At 45.4% G+C, this 17733-nt stretch overlaps 1 protein-coding gene across 1 annotated transcript; it reads right to left on the minus strand.

The window, feature by feature from the left end:
• Positions 1-1156: 1156 nt before the first annotated feature.
• LOC140731996 (hydra actinoporin-like toxin 7) lies at positions 1157-15043 on the minus strand. Its single transcript, XM_073054056.1, has 3 exons — positions 14923-15043; positions 7052-7140; positions 1157-1769 (listed from the first exon to the last, which is right to left on the minus strand). The coding sequence occupies exons 2-3, from the start codon at positions 7135-7137 to the stop codon at positions 1343-1345; spliced, it is 513 nt and encodes a 170-aa protein (XP_072910157.1). The 5' UTR covers positions 7138-7140; positions 14923-15043; the 3' UTR covers positions 1157-1342.
• Positions 15044-17733: the final 2690 nt, after the last annotated feature.

Genomic DNA, 17733 nt, shown 5'->3' on the forward strand with positions numbered 1-17733 from the left:
GCTCCAAATAGCCTCTGACAACCAAGTCCAACTCTTGACCTTCACGTGTGGTTTAACTACTGGGCCCAGCGGAACTGTTTCTACTGACAAGAGACGGGGCAAAGGCGGACCACTGGTGCCTCAAAACCAGTTGCTTCGGGTGGGGGCGGTCATCAGCCTTGGACGGCAGCCCACCTAGGATAAGGAAAACTCTCATTTTAAACCTCTGCTGCCTTGCGGCCATACCCGCCCATGGGAAAGGTTTCGGGAGTAAACCCCGAGGAAGAAATCCGGAGCCAGGGTCGCGAAGGCAGTTTGATGTTGTTTACAACTTCGCTCTGGCATTCTCTGCAACGACACTGGTGCCAAGCTGTATCGGCGTTTGCCCTTCCCTTGGTGACCTGGAGAGGGGGAACCCGCTACATGGGCAACTACCGGTTCTTCAAATCTTCCCGCCCAGGCTTGAGCGCTGGAGAGGACACAGTCACAAACACACAATCCCCTGGGATCGACGGCTACGACATTCCGCCTCATTTGTTTTTGTCTGCCGTGACTCGCACTAACATTCCCTTTGGCCCCCTGACGGTAGTCCGTTCTGCGTTTTGGAATGAGGAGAAAATCCTTTTATCATGGGTAAACCTGAACCTGAACCCTGGCGTCTCAACGTGACCGTCAGTGTGAAAACATGCCTCAGGTCGAGCCAGAGACACCTGCTGTTACTCCACCCACGGAACACAGGACCCGAGCAGGGCGGCTCATCCGAGCTCCGGACGGGCTCACGGTGCTGGTTTTGGTGAATTTCTTTTTTGGGTGGTGAGTTGGAGCGCCGTGGAGTTCAATAAAAGCGCCTCACTTCATTTTACTTGCAGAAACCTACAACGTCATCAGCTAAACGGAAGCCGGTGGGGTGGGGGGTCTACAATGCTCCTTACACAGACCAGTCCCCGCCTCTCACAGGGAAGTGGGTTTCGACGAGCAGGTAAGTAAGATGCTTCACTCCAACAACTCTCGCACAGACAGTCAGCACGTCTCAAAAGGCTGAATAATTTTGAAAACATTGTTATAATATATACACGGTGCACAGTGAATACGGTAGCAGTACCGTACCAATAAACACTACAGTGTGTACTTCAATCTGAATAAAAATCAAAATGACGGAAGTGCAACTTTAGCTCAATATAGTCAATATAAAGATTTAATAAAACAATCAGGGTAGTTTTATTAACGATGGAGAGTGTATCAAATCAAAAGAAAATAAATCACTTAAGAATCCAAAACAATGCATACAAAATGCAGGAGGAACTCAGCAGGCCTGGCAGCATCTATGGAAAAGAGTAAACAGTTTATGTTTTGGGCTGCCAATTCAGAATTTACTCGGCAAATAAGCATCTCTGATAACCACATCAATGAGGGATTTCTCCATTTTTTTAATCGTGGCTGAAATGACAAGATTACCCCCAGTAACTGAAATCTTTGCAGACCCAGTGCGCAGCTCTGCTTTCGCAAAGTTCTCATTCTGTGGCAGTTCATAATACATCTTGTTAAATAGGCTTTCGTCTGTTAATTCAGGCGCAGGAGGGATATAGAGAGCAGAAACCATTGGGTATAAGTTGTAATCATATGGATTGGAGAAAAGCATTGAGATCTGGGTTTGACCAAATCCGTAGGTCAGCACCCCAACAGTGCCTCGAGCTGTACCTGAGGTCCTCACGAAAACAGCATTTCCTTTATGGCCGGGATGAATAATGGGTGTTGGCAAGGTGGCAATAAAACCACTGTAAAGGTAAACTCTGTAAATAAACAAAGGCGAAAGCAGGGCATTAAGGGTGAGCTCCTCTCAGGTCCTGAAATCACGTTCCTGCATTCCCAGCCCAAGCACGTTTAGCTCCTTTAACCGGAAGGCACTTGTACAAATTCATCCATAACATTAGTGCAGCATGGTGGTGCTCTTTATAATAAAGGTGACCTGGGTTCAATTCCTGTTTCTGCCTGTAAGGAGTTTGTACATTCTCCCTGTGATTGCGTGGGTTTCCTCTGGACACTCTGGCCCCCTTCCATGTTCCAAAGACATACTGGCTGGTAGGTTAACTGGTGATTGTAAATTGTCTCATGATTAGGCTGGGATTAGATCAGGGGACCGCTGGGCAGTGTAGCTCAAAGGGCCGGGTCCATGCTTTATCTCAATGAATAAACAAAGAATCTGTAAATGGCATTACACATTCATTTTAAACATGTTATCAGCTGCATTTAAATATTTGCAAATAAAGCATTATCTGTTGGGACGCACAAAAATACTGGAGGAACTCAGCAAGTCAGGCAGCATCAATGCAGAGGAATAAACAGTTGGCGTTTTGGGCTGAGACTCTTTATCGGGGCTCAACATCCTGATTAAATGTCTCAGCCTGAAATATCAAACATTTATTGCTCTCTGTAGATGCGAGTTCCTCTGGCATTTGTGTGTGTTACTCTGGATTTCCAGCATCTGCAGAATCTCGTGTTTACTCTCTGTAAATAGAGTCCAGATGCTGCCATATATCATTTACATGCTGTGACCCTAAACATTTCTGTGACAAAAATTGCAAAATGTGGGAACTATTCAGCGGGACAGGTACCTTTAGAGGATGATGACAGAGTGTTAATGTTTCAAGTCAAAGTCGAATGTCAATTTTATTGTTGTGTGCACAGGTGTAACGAAAAACTAAATTTTGGCAGTGTAGTAGGCACATAACAGTGGAGAACCTCCCATCAAAAATGTTCATTCTATCTACATAGACTCTGCCTGACCTGCGGAGCATTCTCTGCATTTTCTGTTTTTATTTCAGAATGTGAGCATCTCTGAAGTTCCGCTTTGGCGTTATGTTGTAGCCGATGGAATTAAGATGGGAGTGTTGGACTGCCAGCTTGCCATTTTCTGTGTCTGTGATGAAGGACTTTCATTGCTGCCCTAAACACCAGCAGGTGTAACAGGCAGTTAGTAAGAAAGAAAGAGCACAGAAGCAATCCCTCTGGGCCACCAAATCTGTATCAATGATCAGCTATCTATTGATACCAATGCTATATCAATCTCATCTTTTACCCTCCCCTTATGCTCCTTACTGGTTGAGTCGGTGGTGAGGAAGGCAAATGTAATGCCAGCTTTTCATTTCAAGACTCTAGAATATTAGAGCAGGGGTGAGCATTTGGTATCTCTGCTTCTGTACTCAAAGTAATCACATGAATGGGGGAGTGTCTCAATGAAACCTGCTGGTTATTTGTATAGCACAACATGGTTGGAACAACATTGTGGGCCGAAGGGCCTGTAGTGTGCTGTAGATTTCTATGCTCTATGTGATGCTGAGGCTTCATAAGGCACTGGTGAGGCCTCACCTTAGCTATTGTGAACAGTTTTGGGCTACTTATCTAAGATAAAATGAGCTGGGCTTGGAAAGGTTTCAGAGGAGGTTCACAAGCAGGTTTCTGGGAATGAAAGGGTTATCATATGAGGAATGTTTGATGACCCTGGGTCTGTACTCACTGGAATTTAGAAGAATGAGGGGGAAACTCATTAAAAGGCCTAGACAGAGTAGATGTGGAAAGGATGTTTCCCATGGTGGGAGAGTTTAGGACAAGAGGGTACAGCCTCAGGATAGAAGGGCATCCATTTAAAACAGAGATGCTGAGAAATTCCTTTTCGGAAGAGGGTGGTATACTTGTGGAATTTGTTACCACAGGCAGCTGTGGAGGCCAGGCCATTGGGTGTATTTAAGGCAGAGCTTTATAGGTTCTTGATTGGCCACAGCATTAAAGGTTATGGGGAAAAGGCCGGAGAGTGGGGCTGAGGAGGGGATAAAAAGAGGATCAGCCATGATTAAATGTCAGAGCAGACACTACAGGCCAAATGGCCTAACTCTGCTCCTCTGACTTATGGTCTTATGGAGATATGACACCTGCTGCCATAATAACATCTCACTCAATGTCAGCGAAACTAAGGAGCTGATTGTTGAATCAGGAAGGGGAAGGAGGGCAAAGGTATGCCAGTCTCCATTGGAGAGAGTGTCAGCAGCTTTAAGTTTGTGGCATTTACATATCAGATTACCTATCCTGAGCTCAGCGTACACGTACAATCATTAGAAAGCAAAGTCACTGGTACACTTTCCTCAGGAAGTCAAGGAGGTTCAGAATGTCACTGAACATTAACAAACCTCTGCAGATGTACTATCCAGACCAGTGGTACCATGGTCTGGTATGGCAATTCAAATGGACTGCAATGTAAGAAGCTGCACAATGTAGTGGACTCTGCCCAAAACATCACAGATACATCCCTCCCCACCATCGGTAGTTCAGGTCGGGTATCACTTACCCAAAATGCTTGTTTCAGATTTTGGAATGTATAATGAGATAGCCTGGGATCCCCATCATTTCCGACTCTGAATTTAAGTGCTACTGGTAAGCAGTCTTTGTCTTACACTCGTTCATCACACATACACATCAACAGTAAAAATTATTACAAGCCATTAATATTGAAGGATGAGAGGTGACCTGATAGAGGTGTACAAGATAATGAGAGGCATTGACCGTGTGGATAGTCAGAGGCTTTTTCCTAGGGCTGAAATGGCTAACATGAGAGGGCATAGTTTGGAGGTGCTTGGAAGTAGGCACAGAGTAGATGTCAGGGGTAAGTATTTTACACAGAGAGTGGTCAGTGAGTGGAATCCAGTCTCCAACTACGGTGCCATGTTTTGACTAGAAGGTTATACTACACTGTATTTGTATTCTCCTTTTGTGGGGGGTTAGGTAAAATATAAAAACAATCAGCATTGCAGACTTCTTCCGGTGTTAGATTTTCATCAGCGCCAATCTCTGTAAAATCATCAATGAATTTTCCTGCTGCTTCATGGTGAGCAGATGCTTTAAATAATTTAATACTGTGCCTTTTCTTAAATTTCTGCAATCAGCCGATTGAACGTTCACAATTACCTTCAGTTTTCAGTTTGTTGTGATAGATCTTTGTTTTGTGATCAGCATAAAGTTAAGTCACACATGTTCACTGAAGCTGACAAGTCCACTCTTTCACTTTATGCAATGTTTTTCTATTTTTCGTTAGCTTCTGTTCATTACATACGTGAGGTCACTCCTCGGGACTGTCTGTGCTGCTCCGAGACACGTGTATCGCCGTGAACCTTCCCTGCACCTTCTGGAATTTTCCATTTGTGACACCATGTCAGTGCTCTAAAAGATTTTGCATTTTGGAATTTTTGTATCTATAGGAGACAATGCGTCCATCAAAGATCCTCACTATGGGTATCTATGCCATCTTCTTGCAGCCACCATCAGACAGCAGGCACAGACACCTGAAGTCCCACACCACCAAGTTCAAGAGCAACTACTTCCCTTCAACCATTCAGTTCTTGAACCAACTGGCAAAACCCTGATCACTACAGTTTAGCAACACTAGGGCCACTTAATGGGCATGTTTTTGTTCTATTTGTATTTTCCTGTAAAAATTTTGTAAGTTTATGTTATTGTGATGCTGCTGAAATTTTCATTATACTCCTCTGTGTATGCACATTTATCAGTTTATTTAGAGACCCAAGGTGGAATAGGCCCTTCGAGACGCAACACCTAGCCATCCCTCACATCCCCAGTTTAACACTAACCTACTCACGGGGCAATTTACAATGGCCGGTTAACCTATCCAGTTCTTTGTACTGTGGGAGGAAACCGGAGCACCTGGAGAAAACCCTGGCATTCGACAGGAAGGACATACAGAGGATGCCAGGATTTAACTATTTCCCTGACTGACAAAAATGCCAAACGCCAACCTTCACTTTGCCATTCTCATCAACCAGCCCTGGTTTGTACTACTCACATCCTGTACACACTCAGGACAATGACAATGGATGATTAAACCAACTACTTGCAGGCCTGAAATCAGATCCACTGCACAGGATGGAAATACGTTGCAGAAATTTGTAAACCCAGTCTGCTCCATCACAGGCACAAGCTTTCCCAGCATCCAGGGCAACTTCAAGGAGTGATGTCTCAAAAAGGCGGCATCCATCATTAAGGACTCCTAGCACCCAAGACATGCCCTCTTCTCATTGCTACCATCTTCTTCCCTTCTGCTATCTGATTTCTTAATGGATATTGAACCCATGAATCACTACCTCACTACATTTTGCATTACTTATTCAACTATATATATATAATGCCCTGGTTCACACCTTTACTGCTATGCTGTAGGGATTTCATGTAGCCGCTCTGTAAGAGCTGCTGTTCTGCTGTCAGCCTGTTTGGGTTATCATTGAAGATAAGGGATGATGTGGAATGTGTGCCATCCAATTAGTGGGGGGTTTTCTTGGTGAGGGACAATAATGTTGGGCTTGAGGATTTCTTTTGTTCGAGAGGAGATGAAGAGAGACAATGCTGGGGAGAACCGGCTGTAGCGTACGATCTGGTGGGAGACCTGTTTGTTCGAGATGGATTGTGAGAGACGTTCGGAAGGTGGTGTGTGCTTTCACATTGACCGAGGGCCCAGCGCGTGAGTGACAGAGAAGTTCACGATGAGCTCCAACTTGTGCACATTTGACTGTTCAATTAGAATGGGCCTTTTCTTTTTGTTATTCTTTACTGACCCTTTAGCTAAGATTCATAAATATAATTCCTTTAATCGTATGCAGTGTCCTGTCAGTTACTTTGTGGCATTAATTTGCAACAGGGGAGGGAAAGACACAGCATCCACACAAACTGAGGTTTGGGGTGGGATCGAGCACCCCTCAATCTCATGAATCGGACTCTCTCTCCCCCCTCTCCCCCCCCCCCAATGTTCAGCTGCCAAAAAGACAACAAATTTCCTGACACATGCAGGTGATATTAAATCTGATTCTGAAGTCCACAGTACCATAGAGAGAATGAGCAAACTCCCTCAAAGGAACTCCAAGGTCAAGGTTATATCTAGTCTCTGGCGCTATGAGGCACTAACTCTAGCAGCTGTACCCCCGTGGTGTTTGGCAGGCTCGGCTTCAGAACAGTAGGTGGGAAACCCCAGCCCCCCTCGTTTTCCGGAACGCATATCACACGTTGGAACACTTACGCAGGACATGTTAAGTTCTGGTTCTCACTGTTGTTGATGATTTGAATCTCAACACTTCTGGTAAAGTCACTTGTTACTTCAGCCATTCCCTAAAATCAAGTCAAAAATGATTAATTCAACAGAATGGACGTAAATACAGTCAATAATATGTCACTTACTTTATTGGGGTTCACACTGAACTCATAAGGCAAGTTGCATTCTTATGCTAGGTTATAGGCTGAATAAATCCAGGCTCTGTTTGAAACCCACACTTTCTGTAGCCCTATTGGCTGTGTATGATCAGGATCCTGCACCCCAGGCTGTTTAAAGGGAAAGACAGAATAGCTTTGTCTGAGATGCCATGATCTACATTAAGGCTTCATGGTTGATCAATGGATTCAATTTGCTAAACAGAGGAAGTTGAAGAAGTTCTGTATACTTTCATCACCAGCAAAGATAAAAGAATTGGCATTAGAAAGAATGCTTAAAATGCAGCACTAGAATATGGGTCATTGCTGCCGAGGCCATCACTTATTGTTCATCCCTACTTGAATGGAAAATCCTACAGAAGTAGTGGATACAGCCCATCCATTATGGGTAAAGCCTCCAAGGGGTACCTCTCACATTGAGCACATCTACACAGAGCGCTGTTGCAGGAAAGCAGCATCCATCATCAGGGACCCCCAACACCCAAGTCATGCTCTTTTCTCACCGCTGCCATCAGGAAGAAGGTACAGGAGCCTCAGGACTCACACCACCAGGTTCAGGAACAGTTATCACCCCTCAAGCATCAGGCTCTTGAACCAGAGGGGATAACTTCACTCAACTTCACATGTCCCTGCACTCTGTTCCCCTAACCTATGGACTCACTTTCAAGGACTCTTCATCTCATGTTATCAATGTTTATTGTGTATTTATTTTTTATTATTTCTTTCTTTGTGTATTGCCACAGGCACAGTGTTGTCTTTTGCACACTGGTTGAACACCTAAATTGCTGTGGTATTTTATTGATTCAGTTATAGTTATTGGATTTATTGAGTTTGCCTGCAACAAGTTTAATCTCAGGGTTGTATATGATGGCACATATGTACTGTTATGAAGGATGAACAGCCCTGATGGGCAGAAGGGTGCAGGGTTGCCCATGTCCCCCTCCTCTGGGAGAATTACAAACCGTTACTGTTGCCAGGCTGTTAATGAGAGAGAAAGAGATGGAACAAAACATACTGGGACTGGAGCATTTGCTTCAGACAAGGGCGAGGTAACACCGGGGGAGAGAGACCATATTATGACTCCTGTAAGACTCACGACTCCAGAGAGGGCTGTTTACTTGGTACCATTCTGTTCATTAAAATTCCTCAGTGGACAGCCGGAGTGGGCTGGTTTGATGGGCTAAGCCACTCAAAACTGATTGACATCTGAGACCCCGTGAGAAGGGATAAAAGTGAGGTCTGGGGAGACACCCCTCAGACACACCAGGAGAGGCACCAAGAGACACACTAGTGAGCACTGTTTAAGTGTTGGAACCCACGAGAAAAGTGTGGGGCATCGGAGACCGAACGAAGGATTGGTCAATTTGAACTCACAGTGTTTATAGTGAGGCCTGTGGGGGCTTGTGTGTGTGCCCACCCTTGCCTGGGTGACGAGTCCACCATAGAACGGTCTAGCTAAACGACAGGGGGGTCATACCTGAACGGCCACAACAACACATCGACGGATCAAGATCGTAAAGGAAGGTTTGCAAGACAATAGCTGTCACTGTTTGATCGCTCTCTCTCTCTCCCTCCAACGGTTACAACAAAAGAACCAACAACTACCTCAGCCTACATGAACTGAACTGAACTTTATATTCACATATGACAATACATTATCCCCTAGACATCGATAGAGCTTGTTTATTATTGATTATTATTATACCCACACTTTTAGGTTTAGTATTGCTAACGTGTATTATCTGTATATTTGCATTGTTGATATTGATTTGTATATTTTACTAATAAACATTGTTTGGAAAATAGTACCAGACTCCAACGGACACTTCTATCTTTGCTGGTAAGACACCCAGTTACGTGGTATGTAACAGTACTGTGATAATAAATTTTCTCTGAATTTTGAATTGAGAATGCAGCTGAGCCTTGAAATGTGGAATCAAATGGGATAGTGATCTCCTTCATTTGAACTGCTTTTGAGATACTTAATAAAATCCAAATTTTAGAAACATAGAAAACTTACTGCACAATACAGGCCCTTCAGCCCACAAAGCTGTGCTGAACATGTCCTTACTTTAGAACTACTTAGGCTTACCCATAGCCCTCTATTTTTTAAGCTCCATGTACCTCTCCATTTCCACCTCCACCACTGCCGCCAACAGTCCATTCCATGCACTCACCACTCTGAGTAACAAACTTACCCCTAACATCTCCTCTGTACCTACTTCCAAACACCTTAAAACTATGCCCTCTCGTGCTAGCCATTTCAGCCCTGGGAAAAAGCCTCTGACTATCCACACAATCAATGCCTCTCATTATCTTATACGCCTCTATCTGGTCACCTCTCATCCTCCTTCGCTCCAAGGAGAAAAGGCCTAGTTCTTTCAACCTATTCTCATAAGGCATGTTCCCCAATCCAGGCAACATCCTTGTAAATCTCCTCTGCACCCTTTCTATGGATTCCACATCCTTCCTGTAGTGAGGCAACCAGAACTGAGCACAGTACTCCAAGTGGGGTCTGACCAGGGTCCTATATAGCTGCAACATTACCTCTCAGTAATGTGACATTTTCTCTAATTGAACCATGAACAAAAAAAATGGCTCACTCAACCTTATGCTCCAAGTTTTTATAATCACCTTTTCCACATAATTGCCTTTTTCTCATGCCTCACTTTATCGAAGATTTCCAAAGTTCCATCACCTTCTGTACATTGGACTTTTAAATATCTTCACTTCTAAATGTCTCTGATGTTTAGAATATGCTCCCCAAATAGTGCAAATAATTTCTCTTTCTCTTCCATTTTTATTCCTCCTTAATGCTGTGGTCATTAAGTTCTCTCCACCCCTCTACTTTTTGTACAATTTAGAACATAATTGTTTTCAAACTTCTCTATTCTATTAAAAGGCATCAACTTGAAACTTTGACTCCATTTCTCTCTTCAGTTGCTGCTCGACTTTCTGAGCATTTTCAAATAAATCCTTTTCAAGTTTTGGTGCCAGAAACCACTCTCATTATTCCTGGTGGGGTTTAGATAGGGCTTTGTATAGATGTGGAATCACACCAACTGACACTCCTCCTTTGCATAAGTAGACTAGGATTTTGTTACCCTTTATGAAAATCACCTGCACCTACCAATCACACTTCAATGATCTGTGTCCATAGAACCACTAAATCTCCTATAGCTTCACAGTTTCCAAATTCTAACTATTCCAATAGTATACTGTTCTCTCCTCATTGAATTCAAAATTGATAAATTCACACTTGACGAATTAGAGTTCTTAATCTCTTTATAATATTCTGTTTTTATTTGAAATGTACAACCAAAATGTTGTCTTTTGCCCAGGTTGAACTGATGGGTTTTTAAGAACATGTTTCTAAGAGCCAGGTCCCTGGCGTACCAGACATTATTTATCCTATCTCCTTCACTACTAAAATACTGGAATGCACTGACTGGGCAGTACATCAGAGACTTCCCCCAGATGTCTAGATGGGCACATGAAAGTGAGGAAAATGGAAGGATATGGACATTATGTAGGCAGAAGGGATTAGTTGTCCATTTGATTACTAGTTTAAATGGTTCAACAGAACATTGTAGGCCAAAGGACCTGTTACTGTGCTGGACTGTTCTACATTCAACTACTTTGTCATTGTATATTCCTCTGTTTGTGGAGAAGGACGTTACGTTTTGTGGGAGAATCCAGAACCAACTTGCCTTTAAAAGTCAGGGCTTGCTTCTTTAAAGAAATAAGGTGAATATTTCTCTGCGTGCTCTGGGTTTTTGCAAAGTCCTTCTTTAAAATGGCAGTGGAAGCAGATTCTTTCAATATTCTTAAAATTGAGGCAGGTGATTTCTTGATAAGGGAGTGGAAGTTTACCACAGGTAGACAGGAATGTGGACTCGACATTACAGACAGATGCACCATAATCTTATTAAACTGAAGAGTGGCTCAAGAAATCAAGAGGTTTGCTCCAGTTCTTAACTTTCATGTTGGTCTTGTCTCATTGATGTGTGCAGTATGATGGAACCGATATATTAGTTGTCAGATTTCCCTGCTCTGTCAGTTGTTACCAAAGGTAATTTGGATGTTTTGAAATATGTTGGGGGTTGTGAAGGGGGATATACAAATGCAAACCCCAGAATTTAAACATGGGACAGTAATCAACAGTCAGTTACTTTAAGTAACAAACACGTGCTGCAGAAACTAACCAGGTCAAGCAACCTCTTTGTGGGGTGAGGGGAGGGAGAATTGTCGACATTTTGTGTTGGGACACTGCCTCCGAACGGAAGGTGGAGATAGGGTAGAGGACCAGTATGAAGAGAGGTGGCGTGGGGTGAGCCAGAGGCTAGCTGGTGATTGGTGGGCCAAAGAGGGGTGAAGGCTGACAGGTAAATGGAGCTACATGGGGGTGGGGAAGTGGGAGGAGTGGGGCTGGTGAACAGAAGCAGGTGCACGACAGGTGGAAACAGGAAAACATGACAGATGATGGAATGGGTGGAACGTGAGGTCAGACAGCTGCTGGAAAAACAGGAACTCAAAGGATATCAGTGCGATAATTTGATACGTAAGGAATGTAATAATGTTCCAGACCCCAAAATCTTACGGTAAACACAAAGTACACTGCAGATGCTGCGGTCAAATCAACACGTACAAACAAGCTGGAGGAACTCAGCAGGTCGGGCAGCATCCGTTGAAATGAGCAGTCAATGTTTCGGGCCGAGACCCTTCATCAGACCTGAAGGAGGGGGCAGGGACCCCATAAAGAAGGTGGGGGGAGGGTGGAAAACCAATCAGAGTAAAGATCAAGGGGTGGGGGAGGGGAAGCAGGGAGGGGGTAGGCAGGAGAGATGAAAAAGGAATCTAAGGGGAAAGCACTATGGGAAGTAGAAGAAGGCAGAATCATGAGAGAGGTGATAGACAGCGAGAAGAGGAGACAGAGTGAAAGTGGGATGGGGGAAGGGAGAGGGAGGGAATTACTGGAAGTTGGAGAATTCAATGTTCATACTAAGCAGCTGGAGACTACCCAGACGGTATATGAGGTATTGCTCCTCCAACCTGAGTTTGGCCTCATCATGGCAGTAGAGGAGGCCATGTGTGGACATATCCGAATGGGAATGGGAAGCAGAGTTGAAGTGGGTGCTGCTCCCCAACTTTTCTTTTGCTACATTGACGACAACATTGGTGCTGCTTCCTGCACCCATGCTGAGCTCGTCAATTTCATCGACTTTGCCTCTACCTTTCACCCAGCCCTCAAATTCACTTGGTACATCTCGGACACTTCTCTCCCCTTTCTTGATCTCTCGGTCACCATCTCTGGAGATAGACTGTCCACTGACATCTTCTATAAACCCACTGACTCCCATAACTACCTTGATTATACCTCTTCACACCCTGCCAAATGTAAAAATGCTATTCCCTATTCCCAGTTCCTCCGTCTCCGCCGCATCTGTTCCCAGGATGAAGCTTTCCATTCCAGGACATCCCAAATGTCCTCTTTCTTTAAGAATCGTGGTTTCCCTTCTGCCGTCATCAACGATGCCCTTACCCGCATCTCCTTCATTTCCTGCACTTCGGCCCTCACCCCATCCTCCCGTCACCACAACAGGGACCATGTTCCCCTTGTCCTCACCTACCACCCCACCAGCCTCAGGATCCAGCATATTATCCTCCGCAACTTCCGCCACTTTCAACAGGACCCCACCACTAAGGACATCTTTCCCTCTCTAACCCTCTCTGCTTTTTGCAGGGATCGTTCCCTCCATGACTCCCTGGTCCACACGTCCCTCCCCACAGATCCCCCACCTGGCACTTATCCCTGCAAGCATAAGTGCTACACCTGTCCCTACACCTGTACCCTCTCTTACCACCATTCAGGGCCCCAAACAGTCCTTCCAGGTGATGCAACACTTCACTTGTGAGTCTGTTGGGGCCATCTATTGCATCCGGTGCTCCCGGTGTGGCCTCCTCTACATTAGCGAGACCCGACGCAGATTGGGGGACCGCTTCGTCGAGCACCTCCGCTCCGTCCGCCACAACAGACAGGATCTCCCGGTTGCCACCCACTTCAACTCTGCTTCACATTCCCATTCGGATATGTCCATACATGGCCTCCTCTACTGCCATGATGAGGCCAAACTCAGGTTGGAGGAGCAATACCTCATATACCGTCTGGGTAGTCTCCAGCCCCTTGGCATGAACGTTGAATTCTCCAACTTCCGGTAATTCCCTCCCTCTCCCTTCCACCATCCCACCTTCACTCTGCCTCCTCTCTAGCTGACTATCACCTCTCTCATGATTCTGCCTTCTTCTACTACCCATAGTGCTTTCCCCTTAGATTCCTTCTTCACCTCTCCTGCCTATCCCCTCCCTGCTTCCCCTTGATCTTTCCTCTGATTGGTTTTCCACCTTCCCCCACCTTCTTTATGGGGCCCCTGAGCCCCCAAAATCTTACAGTCTCTTATAGTCATAGACGATTAGAGCACAGAAACAGGCCTCTCGACCTATCTAGTCCTGTCTCATCCCATCAACCTCCACTCTGACCACGCCCTCCCATCTACATACCTATCCAAACTTCTCTGAAATATTGAAACTAAAATCACCTCCACCACAGTCTCACCATTCTCTATGTAGTTCCCTCTCATATTCCCTTTAAAGATCTCACCTTTCACTCTTAACCATGACCTCTGGTTGTAGTCCCACCCAACCTCAGCGGAAAAAAGCCTGCTTGCATTTACCCTATCTATAATCCCTCATAATTTTGCACACCTCTCCAATCTCCCCTCTATCTTCCACATTCCAGGGAATAAAACCCTAGCCTATTTAATCTTTCATTATAACTCAGGTCCTCCTTTTAAATTCCCCTGTACTCTTTCAAACTTGCATCTCTCTGCAGGTAGGTGTTCATAACTACACACAATACTCCAAATTAGGCCTCGCCAAAGTCGCAACTTCAACATAACACCCCATGTATTTCTCTATTTAAGGTAGTATTTTGGTCTCAAATTGACAGAGGTAACGTGTTCAAACAACAAAGTTTACAATGTCGGGGAACCCTCGTGAACAGTGACCCCACCCCTCTCCTTCCAATCCTCCTCCAGTCCTCCGAATGTTGTTCCCTTTCCCCTATTCCACCCCTCACCCGCCCACATTATTCTTTTTCATCCCCTCATGGTTCCTGGATTTATACTCTTAGCTGTCTCCCCTTTCCGTCACATCTCCATCTTTCCTTTTGTCTGTCTTCACCTATTATCTGCCTACCTCCACCCCCAACCCCCTTACCTGGCTTCTGCCCACTATTTCAATCTATCCACCGGTCTCTGAAGGACCCTGATTCACCCCCATCACCACCCCTTTAAACTGGCGTCTCTTCTCTCCTCTCTCGGTCCTAATAACATGTTTTCGTGAAATGCCGACAGTTCCCTGCTCGACCCGCAGCAGATTGTTTGTTGCTCCTAGTTACGGCAGTTAAAGGCTCTGGGGTTTCCATGATGGAATACCGATCAGGAATCCGTCCGGAATATCGGAAAGGAAAACGCCAGAGTGCTTACTCGGCCGCACACTAGTTATACTGAAGCGCTGGGATATCTGATTCCACCGCTTACTCTGCCGCCAGTGTCAAAGGTTTTCCAGCCGTCACTCCCCCCGGGAATCTGTATGTCCCGTACTGACTTCCCACAGGATTCTCACCTCCAACGTGTGCTTGATAACTGGAAGCTGGCGTGTCCCGTTGGCTGACTCTCTGCATCGAAATACAATGGCGATAGGGGCTGGGTGAGAGCAACTCGGAGACAGCGATTGGGCGACAGGGGATTATTACGTGCAATTTTCTTTAAAATGAAACGGAGAGGGCTTCGCACAGATGAAGGATTTATTGTGATCAGGCCTGAAGAGGGAGTTTGCAAAGAAGTTAAAACTCACAAATGTTAAAATGTTCCATTCGCAGTTCCAGTTGGATTGAATTGAATTTGTGACGTTTACATTGAATTGACTTTATTTCTTGCATTCTTCACAAACATGAGTAAAAATATTTACGTTATGTCTCCGTTTAAATGTGCAATCATAGTAATTTATAATAAATTATAATGAATAGAATAGCCAATGTAACGTAGAAACACACTCAAATCAGCGTGAGTTCATCAGTTTGATGGCCTGGTGGAAGAAGCTGTCCCGGAGCCTGTTGGTCCTGTTTTTAATGATCCGGTACCGTTTCCCGGATGGTAGTAGTTGGAACAGTTTGTGGTTAGGGTGACTCGGGTCCCCAGTGATCCTTCAGGCCCCCTTTTCACACCTGTCTTTGTAAATGTCCTGAATCATAGTAAGTTTACAACCACAGATGAGCTGGGCTGTCCGCACCACTCTCTGCTGAATCCTATGATTAAGGGAGGTACAGTTCCCATACCGGGCAGTAATGCGGCCAGTCAGGATGCTCTCAATTGTACCTCTGTAGAAAATTCTTAGGATTTGAGGGCCCATACCAAACTTCCTCAACCGTGTGAGGCGAGAGTTGTCCCTTTTTCACCGCCCAGCTGGGGTGTACAGACCACGTGAGGCAGACCGGGGCAGAATGGGTTTGAAGCAAACGACTGAGGCAGCTTCTCTCAGTTCCTCCGTCTCCGCCGCATCTGCGCTCAGGAAGAGGCTTTTCATTCCGTAACTAAGGAGACGTCCTCCATCTTCAAAGAAAGGAGATTCCCTTCTTCCACCATTAACGCGGGCCTCGCCCGCATCTCTTCCATTTCATGCATGTCTGCTCTCACCCTATCCTCCTGCCACCCCACCACGGATAGGGTTCCTCTTGTCCTCACCTTTAACCCCACTAACCTCCGCGTCCAGGACATAGTTCTCCCGAACTTCCACCATCTCCAACGGGATCAACCCCAGCATTCCTCACCCCCACCCCGCCTTTTGCAGGGATCGCTCCCTATGAGACCCCCTTTTCCATTCGTCCCTCCCCGCAGATCTCCCTCCTGCCACTTATCCTTGCAGGCGGAACAAGTGCTACACCTCCTCCCTCATTACCACTCAGAGCCCCAAACAGTCCTTCCAGGTGAGGGGACACTTCACTTGTGCGTCTGTTTGGGTCATATATTGTGTCCGGTGCTCCCGGTCTCGCCTCCTGTATATCGGTGAGACCCGATGTAGATTGGGAGATCGCTTTGCCAGGCACCTACGCTCCGTCCGCCAGAAAAAGCGGTATCTCTCTGTGGCCACCCATTTTAATTCTACTTCCCATTCCCTTTCCGACATGTCAGCCCATGGCCTCCTCTACTGCCGCGATGAAGACGCTATACTGGGTAATCTGCAACCTGATGGCATGGAGATCGATTTCTCGAAGTTCAGACAGTGCCCCCTCTCCTTCACCATTTCCTATTCCGCTTTCACTCTCCACCTTATCTCCTTACCTGCCCATCACCTCACTGGTGTTTCTCTCCACTTTTCTTTCTTCCATGGTCTTCTGCTTTCTTCTATCAGATTTCCCCTTCTCCAGCCCTTTATCTTTTTCACCAATCAACTTTCCAGCTGTTCGCATCACCCTCTCCCAGTTTCACCTATCACCTTGTTTCTTCCCTCCCTCCACCACCTTCTTCCTCTGACTCCTCATCTTTTTTTTCCAATCTTGGTGAAGGGTCTTGGCCTGAAATGTCACCTGTTTACTCTTTTCCATGGATGCTGCCTGGCCTGCTGAGTTCCTCCAGTATTTTGTCTGTGTTGCTTGGATTTCCAGCATCTGCAGATTTTCACTTGTTTGTGTTAGGACTGAGCCTGCTGTTGGGAGCTTTCTCTCAGGCAGGAGGTGATAGAGAAGAAGGAGATAGCGAACGGGACGTGGTATTTTGTGATAGAGCTTGTATGGAGGAAGACGAATGGCAGGTTTCTGGGAAATGGAAACTTAAGTGGCCAATTGAGGGCTGTCATGGCTTATCATCCAGTGATGAAGGCAGTAGACAGGATTTAAATAAAAGAAGGAAGGAAGAGTTTAAGGTTTTGTGGAGTTTTGAATGTGGGTCTGTTGTGGGTGCAAAACCTTTAAGAGACGGGAAACTCTTTGTATTCTGTGAAGATAGGAAGCAACATGGGACACCTTTGGGGTAAAAAGCTGTGGGAGGAAGGAAAATACTACTCAGGAATTATATTGAATGACAGTGGTTTTGGGGAATAATTTCTGGCGTGCCTCTAGATGTATCCATTCACCAAGTTAAAATAATTTAGTCGGAAGGCTTCGTACCATTTTTACTTCCCTCCCTGCCTGAGTGAAAACTCCCAACAGCAGGTTCAGATGTGGACATTAAATGTTTAAAAGGGTTTCATGGGTGGGTTTAGAATGGATGGTTTATGCGTGCTGATAAGGAAAATAAGTTGCCAGATAGAGTTAATTTATGTTATATGGTTCAAGTCCATGTGAGGTGGCCAATACCAGAGGTTTGGTGATGTGACGGCTGTGTGTTAGGGTAAAATGCAATGTGGTAGCTGTGGTGGAAAACATGATTATGGCAATTG

The sequence above is a fragment of the Hemitrygon akajei genome, chromosome 8, assembly GCF_048418815.1.
Source record: "Hemitrygon akajei chromosome 8, sHemAka1.3, whole genome shotgun sequence".
NCBI classification, from domain to species: Eukaryota; Metazoa; Chordata; class Chondrichthyes; order Myliobatiformes; family Dasyatidae; genus Hemitrygon; species Hemitrygon akajei.